Here is a 27,162-nt window from a genome sequence, read left to right as displayed (position 1 = left end):
TAGATAACTTCCCAGTTTTGCAGATAAGCCAGTTGTTTTCAGAGCAGAGTAAATGCCTGGCTGTAGATCCCATAACCACTAAAATGGCATAATGGAAACTAAGTCTGAGTGGCCTAGAATAAATGCACCAAACTGCCAGGAAAAAAAAAACCTTTGATGATTACAGTTTTGTGTAGCCTTTTCAAATGCTTTATTTTCAAAGGATCAGTTCAAATCAAATTAATTTTAAAATATCAGAAATAATTAAGCACCATGAATAACAGAATGAGTACAATCAGTGTCAGTCCTGTCCTATGCTTCCAATCAAAACTTTTTCACTCTAATAGTATTTCTCTGGTTTCAATAGGAACTACAGATTTTCAGAGCTTCATATCCTCTTAAAATTGTCTAGAACTCAAACTGTGTTCCAAATAACTGTGGAGTTTAGGCTTAGAAGATGCTGTAGGAACCAGAGAATGAGGCAAAGTGGCCAGGCTTCTGGGCATCCCCATTATGCTTATGGAGTAACCTACATAATACTTCATTTGGAAAAAAAGCAAAAAAGTGATTCATTGGTGCTAAAAACAACAAAATAATAAAAACAACAAATTCTTTGAAAACTAATGGTATCTAGAATAACGTTCATATTACAGATGAAGATACTGAGACCTAAAAGAAAAGAAGTCAGTTGTCTGATTTGCCCATGGTTACATGGCAATTAACAAATATTGATTTACTTAATTCTCATTAACTCCAGGAAGCATGTACTATACCTATTATCCCTATTTTATGAAAAAGGAGACTGAAGCACATCCAAATACAGATTTGGTAACTTCCCTAAAGTCACACAGCTAGTAAATGGCAGAACTAGAATCAGAATTGAGAAGTAAAGGACACTCCTCTCCAACTAGTGCAAACTTAACATTATAAAACTGTTACCTCCAATCATTAAAAAATCAAAATACAAATAAATAAAACATATCTTTTCAAAGAGTTAAAAGTGATATTATTTACAGTAAAATTTTGTTTAGATATAATTTCTAAAAATCTAGTTATAAGCATATACAATGTAGCTTTAAACTGTTTTCCAACACACGCAAGTCAGTAAGATATTTCAAAATCTAAAGAGAAAACAGTTTCAAAACTTTAAATGATTTCTAATATTTCAGCATCTACAAAAAATATATACATTATGTTCTCCTAACCATCATATACAGTACATACTAAATCAAGAAGATCTCTCTTTTAAAATTTAACCAGTACTGAAATGATTCTAAAATGTTTCACCTAATGCATGCAATTAAGGAGAATTTTTCAGGACTATTTCTTCAGAACTAAAATAAACCAAGTATAAAAGGTTAGAAAAAATTTTTAAAAATATATGCTAACCTTAAAACAATTTGAATCTAAAGGTATTTCAAGAAGAAAAATGAAGTTACCTAGAAAAATCCTTATCTACTTCATATTCGTACTTCATCCATGTATCTTGATATACTGAAAATTCCATTATGGTTAATAAAGCCATAGTGGTAAATGCTATTAGAGAAACTGAGAAATCAAACAAACAAACAAACAAACAAAAAAAACAGAATTAAAACAATTCTTAAAAAGTAAACAACAGGAAACTATTTTAAGTGAGATTAAAATTAGCAAAGAAAGCTCTTTTATGATTGCCATGTGAATGGATACTACTATAAAAGGTTTTCCTTAAAATGTTCATTACAGACTTCTTTTTAAAGCAGCTCAAAAATGAGGATTTAATGAGCACAAACATGAACACAAACATTTTTCTTTTTTTTTATAAATTTATTTTTTATTGTTGTTCAATTTGCCAACATATAGAATAACACCCAGTGCTCATCCCATCAAGTGCCCCCATCAAGTACCCCCCTCAGTGCCCATCACCCATTCGACCCCACCCCCCACCCACCTCCCCTTCCACCACCCCTAGTTCATTTCCCAGAGTTAGGAGTCTCTCATGTCCTGTCTCCCTTTCTGATATTTCCCACTCATTTTTTCTCCTTTCCCCTTTATTCCCTTTTACTATTTTTTATATTCCCCAAATGAATGAGACCATATAATGTTTGTCCTTCTTCGATTGACTTATTTGAACACAAACATTTCTACTACTGAGAAGCATTTTATCTCATCAATATTAAGGGTATCTTGGGCAGCCCATGTGGGTCAGTGTTTTTAGCGCTGCCTTTAGCCCAGGGCCTAATCCTGGGGACCCGAGATTGAGTCCCATGTCGGCCTCCCTGCATGGAGCCTGCTTCTCCCTCTGCCTGTGTCTCTGCCTCTCTCTCTCTGTGTGTCTCTCATGAATAAATAAAATCTTAAAAAAAAAAAAATTAAGGGTATCTTTCATTAAGCAGATTTGTCAAATTTCACAAGACACAAAGTTTTTCCTTTCTTCTCTATAGCAATGCCATAGATGATAAATGATGAAAGCATAAATCTTAAACAAAAAATTTGAAAGCAGTCCCCTCATAATTAAAAACACATCCATGCCTGTAGCCCAATCTATAAAAAACAAAACTAGACTAATTCTTAGCTCCTGAGAAGCCATGACAATCTTTGTGCCAGAAACTCAAATAACATCTCCAAATCTCTAATAAAACCCTCATCTACTTTGGAATCTCCCAAATACATCACCTCATTTATGAAAGCAAATAGAAGATCTCACTAAAAGAACTATCTTATACTATGACAAAATACACTTAAAGTGGATTGTGCAACAAGAACTTGCACTATTTTCATTGCCAAAAATCACAGATCAGAAATAGTAAGCAACTTTACACATTTTACCAAATGAAATGTCAATCTTATGTGAAATATTCTATTAGCTCTTCATGGGGAAAGAAATACAGTAAATACTATTATAGGCATATACTTTTCTTATATATTTCATATTTTATTTAATGAAAACTTTTATTTGTACCAGGTACTGCATTAAGCATTTTTAAAATATTAACTTACTTAATCACTAAAATAACCTCACCAGATATTGATATTATACCCATTTCATGGAAGAAGAAACTAAAGCATAGATGGATTAAAAAACTTCCTTAAGTGGTTAGGAATGGTTAGAGGTTGGATTTAAATTCAGAGTCTGGTTCCAGAGTCTGAACTCTTAACTATTACCTCAATGCTGTCTCTCTCCAGTAATGTGAAATTTAAGAATTTCTATTAGAATGTCTAAATTGATTTATTCTTAACCAAAATAGGACCAAAGTCATGAAATATCTTCTTCCAAGTTCAATTCTATTTATAATTATACATAACTCAAGAGCACCAAAGCAGTAAAATTAGATTAACTTGTTCAGTAATGTTTTAATAAACACTGCTAAATGCATAGACTGCACTGGGTTAGATGCCAAAGAGAATATATATGAAAATAAAATTAAGGCAAATAGTGTGACATGAGGACAGACCAGTCACAAAGTTATTATTCAATTCATTGATGAGTTCTTCATGGCTACATTTCTTTATGTTGTTGACTGGCTCCCTGAGAAGCTGCACTCAGTGAAGGAATTTGAACTGGAGCTGATACTCACCTGTACCCCCACTGGCTGAAGTCTCTACATAGCTGTCAGGAACCTTTGGAAAGGCATCCAACTCTTTCACCAAACTTAAGGTTTTTTTCCGATTCAGTCGCCTCATCTTCAGGAAAACCTTCTTTTTCTTTCATATAGTCATGCTAAGGAATAAATTATGAATAAATGAATACTCTAAAAACAATACAAAGATATCTTTTAATTTTAGATAACTGGCAAATGTTATTGGAACAACTTAATACTTTCATTCCTTCTTGAGGAAAAAGTGTATACTTATCTGCACTTCTCCTTTCTCCATCCCACCCTGACAAAAAACACAAAGGCAATTTATACAAAAAAAAAACATATAAAATAGCAAAAAAGTAAAAAGCAATTCACACTTATAATATTTAAATACACAAATAATTTTTCTTCTATTAAATTAGCAAATATGAAAATAACACATTCCCACTAATAGATGACAATGAAATAAATGAGGTATGCTAATCTCTTGCAAGAATATAAATATTCACCACTCCTCTTCTGACTAAGTAAATTCTCTTTTTAGGAATATATCCCAAGGTAATAATCTGGTTGTCACCAAAACTTTATGAGGATAATTCTCAGTATGAGGATAATTCTCATATTGTTAATTTTAAATAGTGTAGAAACAAATGCTGGGTAGGCAATACACAAACTATGGTGAATTAAAAGCTCTGAATGTATGTAAACATTGAAAATCTTACAAAAGAAAACATTTAATGACATAGGAAAATACTCATAATAATTAGTAAAAGAGTAGAAGGTTGCATAAGTCCAGTTTTATGGAAAAAAGGAAAGATATACAAAAAACTGATTCAAAGTCTATATGCAAAAATGTTAGAAGTAGAGAATGGGAGGATTTTAACTGTCAAACAAAATTTTGGATTTTCCAAATTATCTATTTTTACAATAAAAACATTATTTAAAAACTGCTTGGTATTCTTTTTTTTTAAATCAGTATGACAACTATATCTAAAATTGGTTACAAAACCATAAAAATAACTGAATTCTCAAATTTTTGTATAATCTAAGACTGGTTTATATAAATAATGCTATAGGTGATACTATAAAGCATTACCAGAAATCAAAGTGGTATTAATAAAATCAACACCCAATAAAATAAATCAAATGGTTGCAAAAATCACTAAAAGAAAAAGAATGTCTCTAGAAGAAAGTCCAATGACTTATCTGAAATCTAATGGGTAGGATTAATATGGAAAGAATAGGCCATAGAAGGCATTTGTGAACAAAAAAGAGTCAGAGAAATAAAAACTGGCAGTGATCATGAACACCCAAGAGACCAGTCCCTAACCAGGGGTACTATTAATCCGTAAGGGGGCTACTGTTCTAAAGTGAAACTGGGTGCCTTATTATGTTGATTTCATTTGCCATTAAAAATGTCCAACTAACTTCTACTTCCTGTTCCATATGCACAACATGGCCTTCAGATTAAACTTTTGCTTCTCATATGTATGTTTTTCTTAAGGAAAAATGAGACATGCAGATGACAGCTGAGTTTCTGATCCCCATGACAATTATAAAACTAGTATTCTCATTTGTAAATTAAGCTTCTGAGTGTTTATAGGCATAGGCTGTGCTGCCTAAGTTCGTTCAACTCAGAGTAATCAAATTTCTTTTCTGTACCTGGTAAGTACACCAAGACTGATCATTCTTCAATCTTTCAAGTTCTACTCATTCTTATTGGAATTAAATACTAAATATGCCCAAACCTCTTATCTTTAGAACAAAGCTTTACATTTAAGATCAAGTCCAACTCCAACTATAGATCCCTGGCTGCTTATCTAGAAGCCAAACTTAAAAGAATGAATTCTTCAGACACTTGGCTGACTCAGTCAATAGAGCTTGTGGCTCCATCTCAGGGTGGTGAGTTTGAGGCCCATGTTGGGGGTAGATTTTACTTTAAAAAAAAAAAAAAAGAATAGTCCCCATTTGTACACTATGACTACTTCCTCACTACATGCTCACCTCTTAGCTAAATTTGCTCTAAGCTAGGTCATTAACAACTTTTTTAGTACAAAATCCTATGGACACTTTTTGTTTTGTAGTGTTTAATTCTGTCTCTGAAAAAAAACAGCTTATGATTTCTTAAAATAGCATCTTACCTTGGCTTAAGTGATACCACACTTCTGATTTTCATTTATCTCAAAGACCTTCTTTTGCTTACTGTGCAGATTCTTCCTTTCAGATTCTGCACTAAGTGCTCCCTCCCAATGCCATTTTCTCCCAGTGATCTCCCACTCCTACAATTTTCATCTACATGCTATTTCCTCTCAAATCTTTATTCCCAGTACAAATCTCTCGCAGACATATATGTATTTTTCTTTCTATGATATCTTCATTGGGTCATTCCAAAGACAATTCAGAATCAATCACTTTTTTAACTTCTCCAGTATAATGTTAGAGCAGGAATCTATCTAATTGACCTGCATATCTCCAACACATGGCACAGAGACATTCAATAAATACTAAGGGAAAAATAGAAGGATGGAAGGGAGGAAGGGAGGGAAGACGGAAGGAAGGAAATTTCTCCAGAAATACCCATGACAGCACAACGTTCTAATTAAAACAGTTATGTAACTAAATATATAAAAAAATAAGATCCACAAGGAGAATTTTTGGTTTTTTTTTTCATTCTAGCAGTCCTAGTACTCAGAACAGTGGCTGACACATAAGTATAGATAGCATTGCTGAGTAAATGAATAAAACTGAATTTTACTCCTAAACTTTATTTTTATAAGCTTTATAAATGCTTTATTTTAAATTGTAAATTTTACAAACCTTCTAACAATTCATACAGCTTATTCAGCACTCCTTCCACTTGGTTGCTTCCCAGCTTCTATCTAGCATCTTCCATTCTTATTTTTCACAATTACTCTTCTAGAATAGACACTGCCACTCCTGACCCATTCCTGTTAGATCAGCACTAACTTAACACCCAAGAAATCCACTCCATCTCCAATACTTGCCACTCTATAGAGCCACTTTTTTGATATGAACAAGTTATCTAATAACTTCTAGTATTTCTAAAAGTATCCTTTTACCTGCTCTCTTCAGAAACTTGACATTTTCCTGGTGGTAATTCCCTTCAAATCCTTACTCCATTTTTGAGACTCATCAGGTAAAGCAGCACATGTTTTATTATGATTTCTCAACCATCTCTTCCCATTCCAAGTCTACTTCTAATAATAATAAACACATAAACTACACAGAATTAGAGCTTTCATACTATGTATTAAGTATTTCCTAAAGCATTTTACATATTTATTCATTGAATCCTCTATGACTCTGAAACAGATACTATTTTATTCTCATTTATAGAAAAGGAAAATGAGGCACAGAACAGTCAAGTAATTTTTGCAGGACCACACAGCAAGTGATAGAACCTGGATTGAATCCCAAATCCATGCTCCAAATCACCATGTACACTGATACTTCAGTACTTGTGATCATCTTCTATTAACACCTGGATATATTTAAAATTTCCTTAATGACTCTAGCACCTGGATTATTCAATATGCTTCTCTTCTTTCCCATTCCATCACAATGCTTTGCAAGTCACAACCCTATGACACTCATCCTATGGCATTCATTCACAATGATAACACTTTTACCATGCAAGTGTAACAGATTTTCTATGCCAGTGACTTCCATCTATGCAAAGCCACACACAAGATCATGTTTTGGCTCCTCTTAACTTTTAAAACTGTTTCATCTCTAAAATCTAAAATAGTAATTTTCCTCTCTGAGCAGAACCAATTATCCTTCCAGCTCTTTAATTTCCTAACCAGGATAGAATTTGTTCTTTATTTTCCCTTTGTATCCAATCCCTCGGACCTCGCCCAGTTGTCCAGTTCCACTGTTCCCATTCCCACTTTATATGCTTGGTCAGCCATTTTTAAAAATGTATTTATAAATATCCTAGATCTGAGCACCTGGGTGGCTCAGTTGGTTAAGCATCCAACTGTTGGTTTCCGCTCAGGTCATGATCTCAGCTTTGTGAGATGGAGCCCCGCACTGGGCTCTATGCTCAGCAAGGAGTCTGCTTGAGATTCTTTCTCTCCCTTTCTGCTCTGCTCCTCCACCCCCCCTCTCAACTTGTGCTCTCTTTTTCTCTCAAATAAATTTTTAAAAAGAAGAAATACCCTAGATCACTAGTTTCCAGAAGTCAGTGCCATTCTCCTATAAACTTTTCTTTTCTGAACCTTAATTTAAAAACCAAGAACAATATAGGAAACTTATCTTGTATCTGAGACTATTTCCTGCCTTTATTTATGTGTGTCAAAATGTGTGTCCTTTCTTTTATGAAATGATAAAAGTAAATAACCAGATTTTGTTTGTTTTGATTTTTGGATTAAAAACTGCAATTCTGGGATCCCTGGGTGGCTCAGCGGTTTAGCACCTGCCTTTGGCCCAGGGCGTGATCCTGGAGACCCAGGATCGAGTCCCACATCAGGCTCCTTGCATGGAGCCTGCTTCTCCCTCTGCCTGTGTCTCTGCCTCTCTCTCTCTCTCTCTGTGTGTGTCTCTCATGAATAAATAAATAAAATCTTTTTAAAAAAATAAAAAATAAAAACTGCAATTCTACATCAGTCCTCAAATCCAGCGCTGCCCACCTACCCACCCCACCCCACCCCCGCCGCTTATTTTGTGTACTTCCACAAAATCTAAAAATTTAGGAGCCAATGCATTTGATTCCTTTGTCCAGTGGTTGGTGCTGCCCTTCATACTTTCTGAATCTCCAGAAATATAGCTGTTTTCTTCAATTTCTCCCCAAAATTGTCATGTGTATTATTAAGAATTAAAACAAACAAAAGTCTAGGAAGTCACTGATAACAGTTGAGACTAAGACAATGCTTTGAAAAACTGCCCAAGAAACAAGAAACCACCTTTCATGCTGGAACACAGATACACATTATCAACACTCAATCTAAGTAATATCATACAGCCCGTATTTCCTCACTGCATCCATTTAAATATAATGAGATTATCAGACGCTTTGACAAATTAAAACACAGAATTTGTGGCACCTTTTTAGTCTGCTTAAGTTTAACTACTTCTCCAAACAAAAATGGGGAAACATTTTTACTCCTGCTATCCACATTTTATGAACTAACTTCTATTTTTAATGTATATTTGGCAATATAAGAAATATTTAATTAATACATATGACCATGTTGTGGCCTGAAGTGTGTCCCTTAAAAGGATCAATGAGGTCTTAATCCTGGTATCTGTGAATGGGCCTTATTTGGAAATATTTGGGTCTTTGAAGATGTAATTAGTTAAGATGAGATCATACTGGATATTAGGGTAGCCCTAAATCCAGTGACTGATGTTCTTATAAGAAGGCCATGTGAAGACACACAACCAGGAGAAAATGCCATGTGAAGATAGAAGTAGAGATACAGGTATGCATCTACAGACCAAGGAGAGCCAGGGATTACTCAGATGCTACAAGAGACAAGGAAGGATTCTTTCCTAGAACCATTAGAGGTACATGGCTCTGGCAACATCTTGATTTCAGCCTGCAAGCCTCCAGAACTGTGAGAGAATACATGTTGATGTTTTTAAGTCATCCAGTTGATGGTAATTTGTTATAGCAACCCTATGAAACTCACACAAGCCATTAATAAGAATGAGAAAGGACACAGAACAGGTATTATCCAGGCCATCAATGAACTTCAGAAACAAAAAGCAAAACAAAAATTTATCTGTAACTTGAAATTACTTGATTATATTGCATTAGAATACTTTAAAATTTTATGATGAAAGATAACTTAGTTCACTTGACAAATACTAGATATACCCCCAAAAGTACTTACTCTTTTCACTTTAAATCTTAGACTTTTTACAAGACTTCATGTTGTTTTTAAAACTGATTACCCCAACGTAATTCAAATAAATGTTTATAACCTTCTAAGTGATTTTTTTTTTTAAGGTATACTTGGAAGCTGAGTAAGATGGTATAAATATGAGTTTTGTGATCAAAAAAAACAAAACAAAACCCTAGGTTAATATCTAGTCACTTACTACCTATATGACAAATTTGGAAAGATCCTCAACATTATAGAATCCTCTGTTATATTTTACTTTAAAGGGGGGGGGAGGGAGGTATAATGGCTACCTCACAGTTTCTAACAAAGGTAAAAGTGAATCATTTGGTAAACATTTCTCATTCTCAAAAGAAATGCCAAGATTTGTAAGATATTTGAAAGTCTTTAAGGAAAGTGGGATAGTACCTGACATTAGTTAATAATATCATGAATAGACTGAGGATGATAGGAATTGATAGAAAAGCTGAGAGGCTGTGGAGTGACGGCAACACAATTTTGGAAGTGCCTATCGGCACAAATATAATCCTCCTCAAATAACAGCTTGACTGTACTAACTATTCAATAGAATTGTACAAAATTGAAGTGGAAAAGGTCAGGGACACATGAAATGCATTTATAATAGAATGTCTCCAAATGCAAGGAGAATGGGTTAACAAGGCTCCTAGAGCAGAACTGACCTAGACTATAATAAGATTGTATGGAGTAGTAGAAAGGAGAAATTTGTGCCTTTTAGTAATTGAGAGGATAACAGCTTAAGAAAGCAAGCCATTGGAAGATGGAGTTTAAAGATATATTAACCGGGATCCCTGGGTGGCGCAGCGGTTTGGTGCCTGCCTTTGGCCCAGGGCGCGATCCTGGAGACCCGGGATCGAATCCCACATCGGGCTCCCGGTGCATGGAGCCTGCTTCTCCCTCTGCCTATGTCTCTGCCTCTCTCTCTCTCTGTGACTAATAAATAAAAAAAAAAATAATAATAATAATAATAATAATAATAATAAAGATATATTAGCCATATAAAGGAAGAGTATTTAATCACTTTTGAGATCAAAAAGAAATTATTTTTAAAAGTGTCTTCTTCAGCCTGTATTTGACTAAGTACCAAGGCAACATCTTGTAACTACAGAAGTTAGGAAATAATTTTAAAATAACAAGAGATAATATTTAATGCATGCTAACTGTATGATAGGCATTGTTCTAAGTGTTTTTGCATGTGTTAACTCAATCATCATCTACTACCTTATGAATTAGATGTTATTATCATTATTCCCATTTTGAAGATAAGGAAACTAAGACACCAAGAGGTTAATTAGCCCAGCATGACTCTAAAAGGCAGAATCAGAATATATCCTGAAAAACAGTTAAATAGGATGGTTAGCTGGCAGACTGCCTAAACATAACTCCCATTAAAAGTAAGTTTCACTGGGGCCCCTGGATGGCTCCGTGGTTGAGCATCCGCCTTTGGCTCAGGCCGTGATCCTGGGGTCCTGGGATCGAGTCCCGCATCGGGATCCCCACAGGGAGCCTGCTTCTCCCTCTGCCTATGTCTCTGCCTCTCTCTCTCTCTCGAATAAATAAAATCTTTTAAGAAAAAAAAAAAAAGTAAGTTTCACTATTTCTTCCAATTAAACCATTAACCCCGGGGATCCCTGGGTGGCTCAGCGGTTTGGCGCCTGCCTTTGGCCCAGGGCGTGATCCTGGAGACCCGGGATCGAATCCTATGTCGGGCTCCCTGCATGGAGCCTGCTTCTCCCTCTGCCTGTGTCTCTGCCTTTTTCTCTCTCTCTCTCTGTGACTCTCATGAATAAATAAAATATTTTAAAAAATAAAAAATAAAAATAAACCATTAACCCCTAAAGAAAATAAATTTATATATTTTTTATAACTTTTTTTTTTTAATTTTCCGGACTAAGCCTGATTTCTTCTGAGAGATCTTTCAAGCTTGATACCTTTTTATAATCTATACCTTCAAGCCATTGCAACTCGGTTGTGTACTAAAGTTTATCATCAAAAACAAAACTCCTCTCCTCCCCCTTTCCCCAAAACCATGACTTTTTTTTTTTTTTATGTGTTTCCACTAGGAGAACCGGATAATTGCATCAATTCAAAGACATCGATAAACAAAACAAGCACACCCCTGAACTCTTCAGTGAACAAGCCCCCACTCGTTCTTTTAATGATACATTGAAATATACATCAGAGTTTAATGTATCAGGCTAGGCAATCACTTAAAACACAGCTTCAAACAAATGAATAAATCTTGCTTTTAAATGTATCTTTAACTGCTTCCGAAAGCCAATCTCGCAACATTGTAGCCGATATTTTGTTAAGTTTGCGTTAAGTAAGTCTCCAGGGTACTAAATCCTACATATAAAAGTTACTTAAACATGTTTTCTCAGAACAATGCCCTATCAACTCTTGATCACCTATACCCAAGGGTATTACCTACCACGAAGTGACAAGTTACCTTCCGAAGGTCTCTGAACCCTCGAGGCTTTACGAAAAGTAGTGACAGGCAGACCGGTCTCTCCTACAGCATCTCGCCAGCCCTGCCCCTCTCTCGTTTCCCCAAGCGGCGTGCGAAAACTCTTTCCAGGCGAGGCCAAGACCTCGGTCTTTCTTAAAGAGAGCAACTTGCTGCCAAGAATTTGGTGTTTGTCTGAATGGGGGGGGGGGGGGGGACGGGAGCCAAACCCCCCGGAGGATGCGGACGAGATCCAGGTGGTCTTCACAACACGGGTACCAGGGGAGCCCCCGGGGCACCGGACACCGGGAGCAGCGATGGGTCGGCGCCAGCAGCTCTCAGGGAACCACTTCAACTCCTCCAAGTTGCAAGACAGGGCGGAGACCCCGGCCTGCGCGGAGGGGCGCTCCCGGGCGCAGCGCTGCCCAGGGTCCTGCCAGTAACGCCCCCGGGGGAGGTGGAGCGGCTCCCCAGCCCGGCCCTCTCCCCTAGGAGAATGATAAAGACAGGGAGCACGTCCCATGACAGATTCTCAGCCCCCTTCACCACACTCACGCCCTGCACAGCCTTGGAACCAGCGGGAGGACAGCACCCGGCGGGGTTTCAGTATTTTACCTTGTGTTACGGCATCAGCCGACCGCCATGTTTCACAGAAGCCCGGGTCGCCCGGGCTCCCGTTTACCCGAAAATATCGCGAGAACCAAAGCGACAACCAGCGCCGCGAACGTCAGCTGGGAGACAATGTAGAGTTCTCGCGATATGCGCGCTGCCTACGAAGGGCTTTGTGAATCAGGAGGCGTGGCTAAGGTGAAAGGGGGTGTGGCCAAACAGAACCTTGGGTGAGACACGTTTTACAGGTGTAACCACGTGGCCAAGAAGGAATGGGTCACCTTCCGACCGCTGCTTGGAGACCACCGAACGGATCCCAACGCCTCACGTCGTACGTCGTTGCTAATGGGGTCTTGGGAGCAGGGTTTGTCCCTTGCGACCCTAATAACGTATCCCATCTCCAATCTGCCTTCTGTTTTTGCCTCCTTATTTTCTCCCGTCAAGAACATTTAAACTTCCTTTTCCAGACATACGTAATGCTTTTAATTATTCGTTCAAGGTTTCTCTTGACTTCCAGATGGTAAGCTCCCTAAGAAGTCACATCCGTCTAACTCACCCCTATAATCGCCAATACCTGGTGTGCACGTAAATATTTGTTGGGAAAGAAAATTGATACTTTATCTTGACCTAGCACTTTGTAGCATAAAAGGTAATAAAGGGGAATTTGGAAAGAGGGTAAATGGAAACTGCTCCAGAGTGAGCCCAGCTGTCATCAGATTTTCCAGTCATTGAGATTTTAATTTTGATTTATTGGCCAAAAAATTCTTACAAAGACATAGTAAGTGATGTTTATACAATAAGCACTGTTTGTTTTTCCACTAAGTATTAAAGTTTTACTTGCCTCATCATATTTAATCCTTACAAGTATATACACTAGCTATACACAAGTATATACAAGTATAGACACAAGCTATACACTAGGCCTTCATTTTTACTTGCTTCAATTATAATTATGAACATTTTACTCAAATTTTGTATTTGCATTAAGCATTGTGCTTTACATTCTTTATTTCTCTCTCTCTTTTTAAAGATTATTGGCAAACCATTATTTACCAATAAATACAAAAATTGAGTCAAGTAGCAATTAAATGATTTACCCATAGTCAGCTGGGAGAGGCGGAGAAATCTTGACCATGTTACTAAACTGCCCTTCGAAGGAGCAAGTCACACCATTTTAGTGAATTAACATTTTTTGAAATATGAAATTTCACTAGATTGAAACTATCCCAGAAAATTAAAGCAGATTAAGTGTTTTCACTGATTCAGTTTCATTTCCAGACTTTTCATGTCAGGGTTAGTACCCCTTCACATATTGAAGAAGTTTATTGTAGTGGGTAAGAGGGTAGACAATGGGGCTAGAATTTCCTGGGTGAAAATTCCAATTCAACCATTTACTAGCATGTGACCTTGGGTACATTGTTTCATCCTGCTTCCTCACCTGCAAAATGGCAAGATAATATCTCATACGATTGTTATGAGCACTAGGTGAGTTAATAAATATCTAAAGTGCTTCTTTACCTTAGCCACAAAGGTACCAGCAGCCCTTCCTTCTTTGTGGGTCTAAGATCATACGGGCTCTTGCTTTGATGGAGGCTGACTGTTGTTCACTTAACACCTGATCACTGGTCTCCAAAGTAATCTACTTTCAGGGTAATAAAAGTTGGATATCCCAGTATTGCAAAACTGACTAATTTGATCCTGCTTATTTAAAAAAACAACTCACCATCTTCCAAGCTACTAAATGAAGACAAAATTAATTTCCCCTGAAGATTGAAACTCAGCTTAACTTTAAAGAGGACTGAATACTTAGTCCTATGTTGGTGGCAGGTTATTATATCTGGAAAACAGTTTGCTTCCAAAGGGGAAAAAAAAATTCATTCCATTATATATTACCTGCAAAAGAGAACCAGGAGATAGGTTTTAAATTGGAATTTAAACTGGTGCTAAACAACCTGTATTTTGCACAGATGCTCAAAAGGTATTTTCATACTGTTTTTTTTTTCTTTATAGATTGAGTAAAAGTTTTAGCAAGTTAGCAAAATTAAGGTAAATGTTTATACTATATATATATGATATATAAGATATATAATATAAATAAATATATATATTTTGCTGTATGAATGCCCCATAAACATCTCAAACTCAGTGTATTCCCAAGTGGATCTTATCATTTATCCCCAAATATATTTCTTCTCTTCTATGCCTAGGAAAGTCAAAGGCACCAATAAACTCAGATTCAATCAGGTTAGAATCTCTGTATCTCCTCCTTCTCACTAGCTACTAATCCTTATGACCACAGTTCCTTTTATAAAACTATTCTGTTTTTATGCTATACACTAGGCCTTCATTTTTACTTGCTTCAATTATAATTATGAACATTTTACTCAAATTTTGTATTTACATTAAACATTGTGCTTTACATTCTCTCTCTCTCTCTCTCTCTCTCTCTCTAACGAAGAGTGCACACATGAACTGGAGAGGAGGGGCAGAGAGAAGGGGGAGAGAGAATCCCAAGCAGGCTCCTTGTCCAGCATAGCTCCCATTATAGGCCTCCATCTCACAACCCTGAGAATCATGACCAGAGCTGAAACAAGAGACAGTCGCTTAACCAACTGAGCCACTCAGGTACCTCGTGCTTTGCATCTTAAATAATTTTTTCATCTGTCAAGTTGGGACTTAAAAATCTGAAATCACTTTCCATGTGCCAAGTTTAGATTTTGTACATTAGCTAACGGATAAAGTCTGTACAAAAAAAAAAAAAGTCTGTGTACAGTGGCACTATTTGCCACTTAATGTCTCTGTTTCAGTAGAGTTACCATCAATATCTATAAAGCATTGTGCGGTATTTCAGTATGACTAATAATGGATCAAAGGGACCACAGATTACTCAGTTGAACCTGTGACATGGCCATTCATGTAACCAACATTCATTGAGTACCTTCTATATCACAAGTGGTGTGTTAAGTACAGAATATGACCTCGTGACAAAGTAGACAACCTTGCCATCATGGAATTTGTACTACATTGGCATAGACAGGTACCCAATAATAAACCCCAAAACAAATATATAACTGTGACTGGCCATTTTTCTTAATAGTTATTAATACATTATCATATTAATAGTTATTAGTAAACTAATAGTTATTAATAATGTTTTATGTGTATTCAACATGTTTTATTATATAGTCTCCCATAAATTTCAACACAAAAATATCTAGCTGAAATATATATTTTTTTATCTTTCTCCACATTGGTTACAACAATTGAATCTGGTGTTTTACTTTTCATTTCCAAATATTCTTTCACTAATATTTTTTATCTTTGCATCATAGGTGTATTGTCTCATCTATTTGATTAGCTATTTTTGTGAACTGTCAATATTTTTAAATAAGTTGTAGCTCTTTTATATTTCTTAAGACCTTTAAACACATTACTAATTTCATGCTAAAAGTGGATGAAATTCTTTATATAAGTGCCTAGGACATAGCATTATAATTACTTTACTGCAGTATATTAATTAAAAAGAGGCAGCATATTTAACTCATATATTGTAGTCAAATTTTGATTTCAATAACATGACACAAACAGAAATGTCTGCAAGCTTTATTGCCTATCAAACTCAAATGCCTTCAGGGATCAGGCAAATAGCATTTGTGTCTTATCCAAAAGCTTTGAAAGTCAAACTTCTTTCAAACACTGTGCTGGCCTCTAAAGACACAAATGTAGCCTCCCAGACCAAACAGCTGATAATCCATATAGCAATCACTACCTCATTTTCACCTATGTTAATATTTGTAAATTCAAAAACCAGGTGAACCTTATAAGGTAATGTCTAGGAGAAAGTACATTTGTATGTGTCTTTGCATAATTTTTATGATGATGGCAGACTGTCATCATTACATTAAAAAAAAAAACAGGATGCTATGAGAGGAAAAAATCAACTTTCAAATGAATGGAGCAGAAGGTATTTTTCCATTTTCTGATATGATTATCTAACATTGATGTTGAGCTAAAAAGATGAAATAATTTCCGTCCCATGTATGAGCTATATCCCTACAGGTGATTTTTATATCATGTAAAGATACATAAACAATTAAATATATAAATAATATATGGCCAGGATTCAGATGCTTTGACTAAGAATTATGAATATATACCTTACTATTACTGTTCAAAAGGACCTAACTTGACAAATACTTTTATTTATTACATTTGTTTTTCTTTTCTTTTCTTTTTTTTTTTTTTTTTTACACTTGTTTTTCTAAGTGGAGGATAGTTGAGCCAAAGTAGTAAGGTCCCCTCCTCTCTGTCTGGGTCTCAGAAGGAAAGAAGCCAGTGGAACACCCCAGCATTCCCCCTTGCCCTACACACGCTTTCTCCTGAACTAGGCTCTGAAGAAATAAACTTGGTCAGAAGTTGGTTTTCCTCTAATGGAAGGTAGTCAGGTTTTGGGGAACCTCAGTTAAGATCTAAGTCTTTACACAGATTGGGGCTGCTGCTTTGATATCCCTTCCATTCTGTAAGGGTAATGTTCCATAACATATTGAGTCCACCTTGGCACTCCCATAATAGTAGTGATGGGGATCGCTGAGCCTGGAGTTAGGAGAAGCCATTATCATGTCTACCAAAAGCCGGGTCTATGTTGAAGGAACACATAGGAATCCAATACAGTCTTTGATTCAGAGGCAAAAGGTAGAAAAATATGAGGCCTGCAGGGTACTAGTACTAATAGTACTAATAGATTAGTACTATTCCCATATTTTTCTTTTTGTCCAAACACAGAACAAGTAGGCTTGATTCGGTTCGACTATAAGATTTGTCAGGGAGAAATTGAAAGTCTTAATTGTGGTAAAGTTTAGTTGTGCTAGCAAGGCCATAATGGTCAGTGTGGCTTTCTCCTTGCTCTCTTGGATCATCCTTTGAGAAAATACAGCTGTTCTGTCACAAGCATACTTAAGTCCAGTAGAAAGGTCCCCATGGCAAAGTTTGCTTTAAATATTCCTGATGACAAGCTTAAAGCCACTCAGATCCCTGCAACCACAGTATACATTTTTTTTTCATTAGCACTGCTTCTTCTACATTTATTTCTTTAAAAAGTGACAAAGAAAAATTAAAAGCAATGTATAATAATCAGGGAGTAGGAGAGACTTCTGTTTGCCTAAATACTCTTCTCTCCTTTAGTACCAGAATCCTGGACAATAACCCAAATGAAGAACTACATTCCCAGACTTGGCATGGGGGATGGCCAGATATATAAGTAAAACTCATTGAGTAGGGCTTTTATGAAAGCCTTTTCGTCTCTTTTCCCTGCTTGGAATGTGGGTGTGATGCTTGAGCCCAGCAGCAATTTTATGACTTGAGATGGTGGAGGAGGAAGCCAAAAAAAAAAAAAAAAAAAAAAAGCCCAGGCTCTCATAACTGTAGAGCTGCCTGACTTCATTTAGGTAAGAGAATAAAATCCAAATTCCTTCAAGCTACTGTACTAAAGGCTTTTTAACCAGAAGCTGGCAAGTAATTCAAAATAGATTCAAAGAAATTTATACTACTTTTAACCTTTCTGAAAATAGAACCTCCCTTATTACATGTAAACCTTATTTTTATTTCTGTTCATTTTATTTTCATTCAATGTTCAAGTGTGTGCTTGAACAAGTTAAGTGTGTGCTGCCCAATTCCAATATTTCCTGCTTCCAGTCTCATTTCCTTAGTCCAAACTCCACACTTGCACTACTATTATCTTCTGAAAACACTTGTCAGCATGGTGTGGTGATTAAGGTCTGTAATCAGAAAAACCTATGTGCTGATTCTGCTCTGAAACCAGCTGTTTAATATGAACCAAGACACTTGGCATCTCTTGCTTCAATCTCTTCATTGGTAAAATGGAAAAGATAATGCCTTTCTTAGACAATTGTGGTTAGAATTAAATTAATATTTGTAAAGTAGTTGGCATAGGAAGATATTAAGGTGACCTTAATATCTTGACAATGAGATTGTCATTCCCCAATTAAATCCTTCTGGGAATTAGGAAGATAATAATTGAAAAAGAAGTGACAACATAAAGAAGAATTGGAAAGATATACAAGTACTTATGTTCTCAAATAGCAATTCTTATAAAAAATATTATTAATGGATTCATGGGGTGGGGAATCCTCTTTAAAAGCTTTATTTTAGGAAAATGAACAAAATAATAGTCACATGAATTCAGAGTGTATTTGGAGCCAGTCTTTTTTAAGTGTTCTAAATTTATGAACTTCTTTAACTATAGGATATCTTTATGAATAAGTGTCTTTTATTACCTCCACATTATAGATGAAGAATTGGAAGTATAACAATGCTAATTAATGATGGAGCTGGGATTTGAACCCAAGAAGTCTGGCTTCAGAACTAACACTTTTAATCTCTGTGCCCAGGGGTTATTCATATTACATTCAAAACATTTTTATAAGGATTAGCTTTAATGATTAAAGGAACTAAATGGAAATATTGGGTAATGTCTGGCATCTAGAAGATATTCAGACACATTTGAAGCCCTTTTTCCCTAGAAGATTATGGACAGTAGAAAGTGTAACTGGTAACTGCCAGTGTTAATTAACTAAGCAGAAATTAACATATACGCTGATTGTTACAAATGACATCAGCAACAGCAAATGCAAGTCACAAGGACAATTTGTGCTTTCTAGGCAAAGGGAACCACAAAAAAAATTCGAGGGTTTAATGTTCTAGATATGTGTGGAACATTCTAATTACCTGGACAGAAGGAAAAGTCACTCTGAAGAGCTAGGGTAATTAAAAAGGCCTTTAAGTGGAGTGAGGGGGAAGTGGGGGCTGAGATAAAACAGATTCAGAGTACACTGAATAATGTATAGTATTGTTGAATAATTATATTGTACATCTGAAACTAACAAAACCGTGTGTTAATTATAAAGCAATAATTTTTTTTCAGAAAAAGTACAGTGATATTGGAAGATCTCCAGCATATATGATCAAGTGGGAAAGTAAGATTTAGAACAATTTACATGCTATTTTTGTATAAGGGGGGAAAATAAGAATACACATTTATATTTGTATTTATTTGCATAAAAGCACTGGAAGGATATTCAGTAAAGTAATAAAATTTTTAAAAGGCCTCTCAATATATTTATATGGTGTATTTCATGCACACAGAAGCATAAGTAAATTAGGAAGCAAAATAATACATATCTGTGAAGCCATCACCCAACTTAACTAGAAAATTATTAATAGCATTGAAATGACTTGTGTGTGGTTCCTCCAACAATATCCCACAGCCTCCCCACTACTTTAAATGTTGGGCTACATCTCTTGCATTTTTAAATCATATATGATATACGCCTAAGCAAAATAATGTTTAAGTTTGCTTGTTTCTGAGCTTTATAATGGTACCTAATCTTCTGAAATTTTTTAAAGCTCATCCTTGCTTCTAAGATTCACCTAAAGAGCCTATGGACTGTTTTCTACTTTTTTAAAAGATTTTATTTATTTATTCATGAGACACACACACACACAGAGAGAGAGAGAGAGAGAGAGACGCAGAGACACAGGCAAAGAGAGAAGCAGGCTCCATGCTGGGAGCCTGATGTGGGACTCGATCCCGGGACCCCAGGACCACACCCTGGGCCGAAGGCAGGCACTAAATTGCTGAGCCATCCAGGGATCCCCCTGTTTTCTACTTTTTACTGCTATGTGAGTATAGTACATTTTGATTATCCATGCTTCTATGGGGACATGTGGAATTCCAGCTTTTGCTGATATTAACATCTCTATAAACATTCTTGTACATGTTCAGTGGTCATGGTCGCCTCATTTTCTCTAAGGCACTGCTCTCAAACCTGACTGCAAATTAGAATCATGCCAGGAGCTTGAAAAAATATCATTTCCCACACTCCACATTTTACATTTAATTGCAGCTATGAAGACAATGCCCTAGGGCATATACCTAGTTAGAACTGCAGACTCAGAGGACACTGGCATCTTAAATTTTTCTGCTACTATCTAAGTCTTCTAAGGCTGGAGTACCTGATTATACCCCAGCAGCACTAGCAGTGAGAAGAGTTCCACCCCACTCCACATTCTCATCATGTTTATATTGTCACACTGTTGCAATTGTTTGCCAACTTAAAAAATGGAAAATGGCATTGCTTCTTGCTTTTGTATTCTGTTCCATTGGTCAGTTCATCTCTGCAGTAATACTGTAATCACTGTCTTAATTACTATAGCTTCATCACCCATTACAGTTCTCCCACTTTATTCTGCCTCCTTTTAAGAGTTTTTTAGATATCTTGGTACCAGCAGTTTTTTTGTGTTGCCATTATTTGACAATTTGATTACTCTTTATAAATATCTATGAGGAATAGAAAATTGAGAGTGATATTCTACTGATGAGACAGTTGAGACCAAGATGAAATCGGGATAAGTGCCAAATGCTGTTAATTTTTGGTGAGAATTAGGGATGCCTGAGTGGCTCAGTGGTTGAACATCTACCTTTGGCTGAGGTTGTGATCCCAGATCGAGTCCCACGTCAGGCTCCCTGTATGGAGCCTGCTTCTCTCTCTGCCTGTGTCTCTGCCTCTCTCTGTGTGTGTCTTTCATGAATAAATAAATAAAATCTTAAAAAAAAAAAAAGTGGTGAGAATTAGATACTTGTTAGACTTAAATTGTTGACACTTCCTTGAATTGACAAAGAACATGCATGACATGCTGGAACTATATTATGGAAAATCATATGAGGAACACCTCGGGGGCTCAGTTGGCAGAGCAGCTACCTTGGGTTCAGGTCATGATCCCAGTGCCCTGGGACCAGGCTGCACCTTGGGCGGCCTGCTCAGCGGGGAGTCTGCTTCTCCCTCTCCCTCTGCCCCCTCCTCCCACTCATGCTCGCTCATGCATGCTATCTCAAATAAATAAAATCTTTTTTAAAAAAATATGAAAGAAACAAGGTGGTGGGGGTTAGAGGAAATGAAGGAATCCAACTTATGGCTGAAGAATGAGCACATTTTCCAATAATCTACATGACAGGAGAAATTCAGAGTATGTGGAGTTGTTGATAGGAAAACAGATCGATAGATATCTCTTTAACATAGGAGATTGGTGTAGAACATTCTAAAACAAAACAAAAATCAACTAATACTTGAGCTCAAATCTTCTGTAAAACCTTCACCTGTTCTGGAAGTGCTGGCTGTTGTCTCCTAGGCTGACACCTCCTACAGCTTGTTGAATAATTTGTGTATCACTCTTCTCCACCAACATGAGATTCTAAAGATGAAGGAAACAACTTCTTTCTGGTTCCCTCCATTTGCCACATAGGTGCTCAAAAAGGATATTTTTTATTTTAGTTATTATTATTTTTTAAAGATTTTATTTATTCATGAGAGACGCACAGAGAGAGGCAGAGACACAAGCAGAGGGAGAAGCAGGCTCCCCACAGGGAGCCTGACGTGAGGACTCAATTCCAGGACCCCAGGATCGATGCTCAACCACTGAGCCACCCAGGGGTCCCAAAAAAGGATATTTTTAATACATACATGAAGACTTAGGTGATTAGGTCTCTCATTCCTTTAAATTTGGCTGTGTCACCCTTACCTAATATATCAGTTTACACAGTTGACCGCAACCTGGTACATGTAAGGCTTGACCTTGCAATGCAAACAGGAGAGCCCTTGAAAATGTCAGAGTAAGACTATGAATGCCCCTCCTCCAATGAATTGTAGAGGTGGGGCAAGTAAAACAGTCTAACAATCCTATTCCATAGATAAAAGATTAAATATAGAAGAATTTAAAAATGACTGCCAACTGAAGCTGAAAACAGCACTAAATAGTTTCTGACGCCTGTAGGAAAACCAGGCAGCTTCTCTTGGTGGTATGTGGAATGCTAAACCTGCACCCCTTCCTGACAGGGCCCTGGAATATCACCACCTGGTTACCATCCTAGGAGGTCACAGTGGGGGTTGTGGCAGCACCAGAATTAAGCACCAGCAAATCACACCATGAAGCAAAAAGGCTTTAGCCAGGCCTGACACTTCACTACAGCCCATTTTTAATCCCCTTTAATGTCACCTGATAAAAAAAGATGAGAAAAATTCAACAGGAGACAAAGTAAAAATAGTACAAAATGGATTAACAGGAGAATTAGAGAATCCCTATTGCACAGCTCATATTCTATTTTATTCAGAGGCCCTGGCAAAAAGCATAATTTTAATCAATGCAGGCAGTTTAGACCAGTACTCATGGAAGGAGTTTTTACTAAATACTAGGACATTTATAATGCTTTCTCTTTGTAGCATTGGCAAGAAAGAGCAGAGATGGAAAGAGAGTGTGTGAGGTGAGGACAAAGGAATGACAGAAAGAGAAAGAGAGAGAAAGAACATATATGTATATATTTCCTACTTCTTATATGGCTCTTTCATTAGGTAATAGAGGTGCTGACCTAAAGTTGAACTATACTCTCTCTCTGAATGCTGTACTCTTGGAAACCAAATGCTTAAATTTGGGGGGAAATGCATAAAAAAAGAAAAAAGTAGTTTCTACAGGCCATCACTCATTCCCTATTATATATTTCTGTGGTGGACTTTGGCATTTAATCTTCTGGGTTGAGGGCCTTTCTTAGTTCCTTCTCCCTTCTTGGCTACAGCTTAGAAAGATGAGCATATTGGTTAACTGAGGTTCAGATGAATTAACTGTTTGGTAAACAATTGAGATACCCTAAAATTTCATCTAAAAATTTAGAAATCAAGTAATAAGTCTGAGAAATCATTTCTTAAATGTCCATTGTTCATTGAAACTCTGAAACTTAGAGGGATCTTCCCTATCTGACTGTGTACTCAGGGCACTATTCCAGGTGAGATTAAGAATAACATTTCACTTCATATCTTCTAATGTTTACCAAACTAGAAAAAATAGTAACAGTGTATATGATGGTATTTGAATAATGGCATATACATGGTTACACTAAATATGAATTTAATGACATTTCAGATTATAAATTCCCAGGAGGTATGAATCAACATTCACTTTCTGTGTTCAGTGTTTAATGTTAAATGTATGTACCCACCCAAACCAAGCTCCTCAATGACAAGGGTCAGAGGAAGTGACACTGAATCTTTTTAGCACTGAAAAGAGACCTATTTTTCAGGTATGTTAAGGATTTCCTTTCCCATGTATAAACACAATTCCACCATGCTACTCTTTCAGTGATAATGCTTCTCCTCCAGTGACAGATGTGATCCAGCCCCTGTAGGCAGAAATTCTGGCAAAGACTGTTGGTGCAGCAGGATGGCAGTTACTGCTGCCCCAGCTCACGATACCGATGAGCTTGTACTGTCCATCGTGGGCACACTGCAGCGGTCCTCCTGAATCTCCCTGCAACCAGCAAAAAGAGAAGTTCTCCTGGTTTCATGATTCATGGTTGATGCTAACCTCCACTGCAGAGCTGGTCAGACAGTGTGGAAGACATTCCCTCATCTTTGATTTCTGCTCACGACAGCAGAGGGAAGTAGGCAGTTGGCGGATGTTACAGATCTCTGAATAAGATCAAAATCTATATTTTCAAAGAGTGGCTAAAAGGTACATTTAACACAAAGTCATTTAATGCTGGCAACAGACTGTGCCTTGCAAAAAGTTTCAAGCATCTACTAAATATAAATGACTAAATGGTGGTTTTGAGTTACATGAAAATATATTTTCAATGCCACTAGAAGTAGATTCTTTGAGCTGCCTGATTCAGCTGTGAATCTGAGCCATAATAAATTATTTTTATAGGTCAAAAACAGTTGAATATCATCAATTTCACATAGTCAACCAAGCAAATGAATGAGCAATTCCTTTTGAGAACTGCGTTCACTTCAAGTATCAAATTAGCAATGACAGTACATCAGTTTAGCAATGTACTTATTCTTCTCGCTTTTCATTTCATTTTGAAACTACCATATATTTATACCTCTTTATGGCCAGCAAACCCCATTCATAGACACACTGAGAAGAAAACCACACTAATCAATGCATCCTTGAATTACCATGCATGAGGATGAGCCTGCAGCCCCTCCACAGATGTTGGTGTTTTTAATATCCAGTCCCCAGTAGCTTCGACAAGATGTACTGCTGATCAGTGGTAGTGATACCATCACTACCTCCTGCACAGTTTTAGAAAATCTGTCTTCTAGTAGAAAAAGAATAAAACACATAACCTAGGCAAATGCTTTTAAAAGATAGAACAAAAATAGATTCTGAGGGTCAAATCCCAACCATTCTCTCCTCTTGGCACTATAGTGATGTTGTTAGGTGGTTTGTAAAATACTAGTATTACTCCATGGTGACTTCTACAACTGGAACAACAAATGACATTTTATGTGGGTTCTTTTGTACAGTCCTAAGAAGATAGAAAAAGGACATCACTATATAGAAGGGAAAAGGAAGTTTACACTCAAGTCAGTTGTTGATAAAATAACAATGCATTTTATTTTTTACATGTTAAGTCTATATTCCATTGGTTTCATAGTGTACTTATTCTTTTGACTTGACTTCACATTGGTGTTGACACTAGAGGTGACAACTGAAGTTGCATTCTGACTTGCTGATAATTTTATTGGTTATTTGTAATGTGTTAATTCAGTTATAGAATATGGTGGAAATGAGACCAGAGTCATGAGTCTATAGACTATTTTCACATCATCTTTACCATTTACACCAGCCTATCATTTCAGAAAAATGCCTCACATCTGTGGAAATAGGCTCATATCTTTAAGAAGAGATTTTTACAGTAGCAGTACCTATACTGTTGTGAAACCAAGTGTGTGTATTCACACAGTACAACTGGGGAGGAATTATATATAAGTGAGACATACAAATATTTGTTAGGTAAAAAGAATCACTAGATATTCTCCAGCACAAGTTTTTACAAGTCTCTGTGAACTAGTATCAATTAACTAGTATTAATGAATATGATGTCCTAAGACCAAAGTAGTCACACCTTTAGATCCATTGTGGAAAAGATTTTTTCTACACTTACTCCCATTAAAAACAGAAAAATGGAAAAGGAGCAAACAGTATACTCAGATTTCACAAATACTTGTTTGGATTCTAATCTTGGAAGAGGTAGTGAATGTACTCACGATATGGTTCAGTTATTCCCCATCCAGCAGTCATACATTTGGAATGTAAATATATTTTATCGTCTCTCTCTGGCAAACAGATTAGAGAATCAAACTCTCCTAAAACCAAAAAAAAAAAAAAAGGGGGGGGGGCAAATATCATTTAGTCCATTGGAATGATATTATCTATATTGTTTCCATTCAATGATGGCTCTAAAAATAACTATTTTGACCTGAATAGTACCTGTTTTAACCCTGTAATTTAATAAGTAAAGCTTTCAGAAGATACTATCTATTAATTACTCACAAGGGATCATCTCAATTCACTTGTAACCACTTTGTGCCAGTATTACCATATCTTCCTAGGACAGTAGAAACATAGAAACATATGCCCTGCATAGGGGCGGTTTCTCATCTGCTGATCATTTTTAAAATGCATCTGCCTGGGCAGCCTGGGTAGCTCAGCGGTTTAGTGCCGCCTTCAGCCCAGGGAATGATCCTGGAGACCTGAGATCGAGTCCCACATTGGGCTTCCTGCCTGGAGCCTGCTTCTCCCTCTGCCTGTGTCTCTACCTCTCTGTCTCTGTTTCTCATGAATAAATAAATAAAATCTTTAAAAAAATAAAAAATAAAAAATAAATAAAATGCATCTGCCTTTTTGTCCATGTGCCTTTAGGTTATCACCTTGTTGAATTTGAGATGACACTTGAGAAGAGTATAATCATCTTTTCTCCTGAACTATGTGACATGAGGAATGAAGAAAAAAAACACATTTGTGGCAATTTAAACTTTTAGAGCATTTTCACAGCTAGTATTTTTATATCTAACTCTATCTTTGCAGGAATATTATAAAGCATGATATATATTTCCACATTCACATTTTTATCACCAAAATTTGTATATAAATAAATATTGTAGGTTTATGTGTATGGCTTTGTGTATATACACTGCACTTACACATACATACACACACACAGGATGCAAGTGCTCCTGTGTTTGTTTTCCCATGCTGTTTGACTTCCATTTTATCCAGATTTTTACACACTTAAATGTTCCAACATATTTGCTGTCTTAGATCATTTATTTCAATGATTTGTTCTTTATTTTTTACTGCTGTCTCAATAAAATCACATAAAACTCTGTAACTTATTTCTTTCCTACTCTCCTCTTTACATTCTGATTACAAATCTTGTTATGCTACCTTCACAGATAATCCGTGCTATATCATATCATTTCCTGCCAAATTTCTTTGAGCTAAAATATTTTCCCTCTACCAACATTTTTTTTTAATCAGCCATTTTTCTTATTCCGGTTTTCTTCATTTACTAGATTACGGTCATATCATTTATATCATTATATTTAGACCTCCCATGGCATTTTCTTAATAGCACACAGTATTAAGATAATGAACGTACTACAAATTGTTAAATTCCCTTGGCAAACATTTAGACTATTTAATTTTGTTTTTCCTTAAAAGCTGTATCAAGCATCCTAGGTCACCAATCTGTGCATTAGTGCCAGTATTTGTGGGAGATAGAATTGCTGGGGCAGGACGCATACACTTTAAAGATTAACAGATATTGCCA

At 36.4% G+C, this 27,162-nt stretch overlaps 1 protein-coding gene and 1 long non-coding RNA gene across 3 annotated transcripts in view; one reads left to right on the top strand and one right to left on the bottom strand.

Annotated features, from left to right (window-relative positions):
- Positions 1 to 12,638, bottom strand: part of ERGIC2 (ERGIC and golgi 2) — a 39,017-nt gene extending 26,379 nt beyond the window's left edge. The window contains exons 1-3 of the mRNA XM_025455511.3: positions 12,486 to 12,638; positions 3,537 to 3,679; positions 1,419 to 1,527 (exon numbers count right to left, since the gene is read on the bottom strand). Coding sequence (XP_025311296.1) covers positions 1,419 to 1,527; positions 3,537 to 3,642 — 215 coding nt within the window. The 5' untranslated portion in view covers positions 3,643 to 3,679; positions 12,486 to 12,638. The remainder of the gene's footprint in view (positions 1 to 1,418; positions 1,528 to 3,536; positions 3,680 to 12,485) is intronic.
- Positions 12,639 to 12,641: 3 nt separating this feature from the next.
- LOC112665576 (uncharacterized) lies at positions 12,642 to 26,150 on the top strand. 2 transcript variants are annotated; one of them, XR_003140472.3, is made up of 3 exons: positions 12,642 to 12,999; positions 14,938 to 15,104; positions 23,682 to 26,150. It is a non-coding gene; the product is annotated as an uncharacterized LOC112665576 (long non-coding RNA). The 2 variants fall into 2 exon arrangements; XR_003140473.3 differs by lacking the exon at positions 23,682 to 26,150 and adding an exon at positions 17,661 to 18,119.
- Positions 26,151 to 27,162: the final 1,012 nt, after the last annotated feature.

This window comes from Canis lupus, chromosome 27 (assembly GCF_003254725.2).
Source record: "Canis lupus dingo isolate Sandy chromosome 27, ASM325472v2, whole genome shotgun sequence".
NCBI classification, from domain to species: domain Eukaryota; kingdom Metazoa; phylum Chordata; class Mammalia; order Carnivora; family Canidae; genus Canis; species Canis lupus.
The sequence above is the reverse complement of the archived record's forward strand: the minus strand, read 5'-3'. Positions and strand labels throughout refer to the sequence as shown.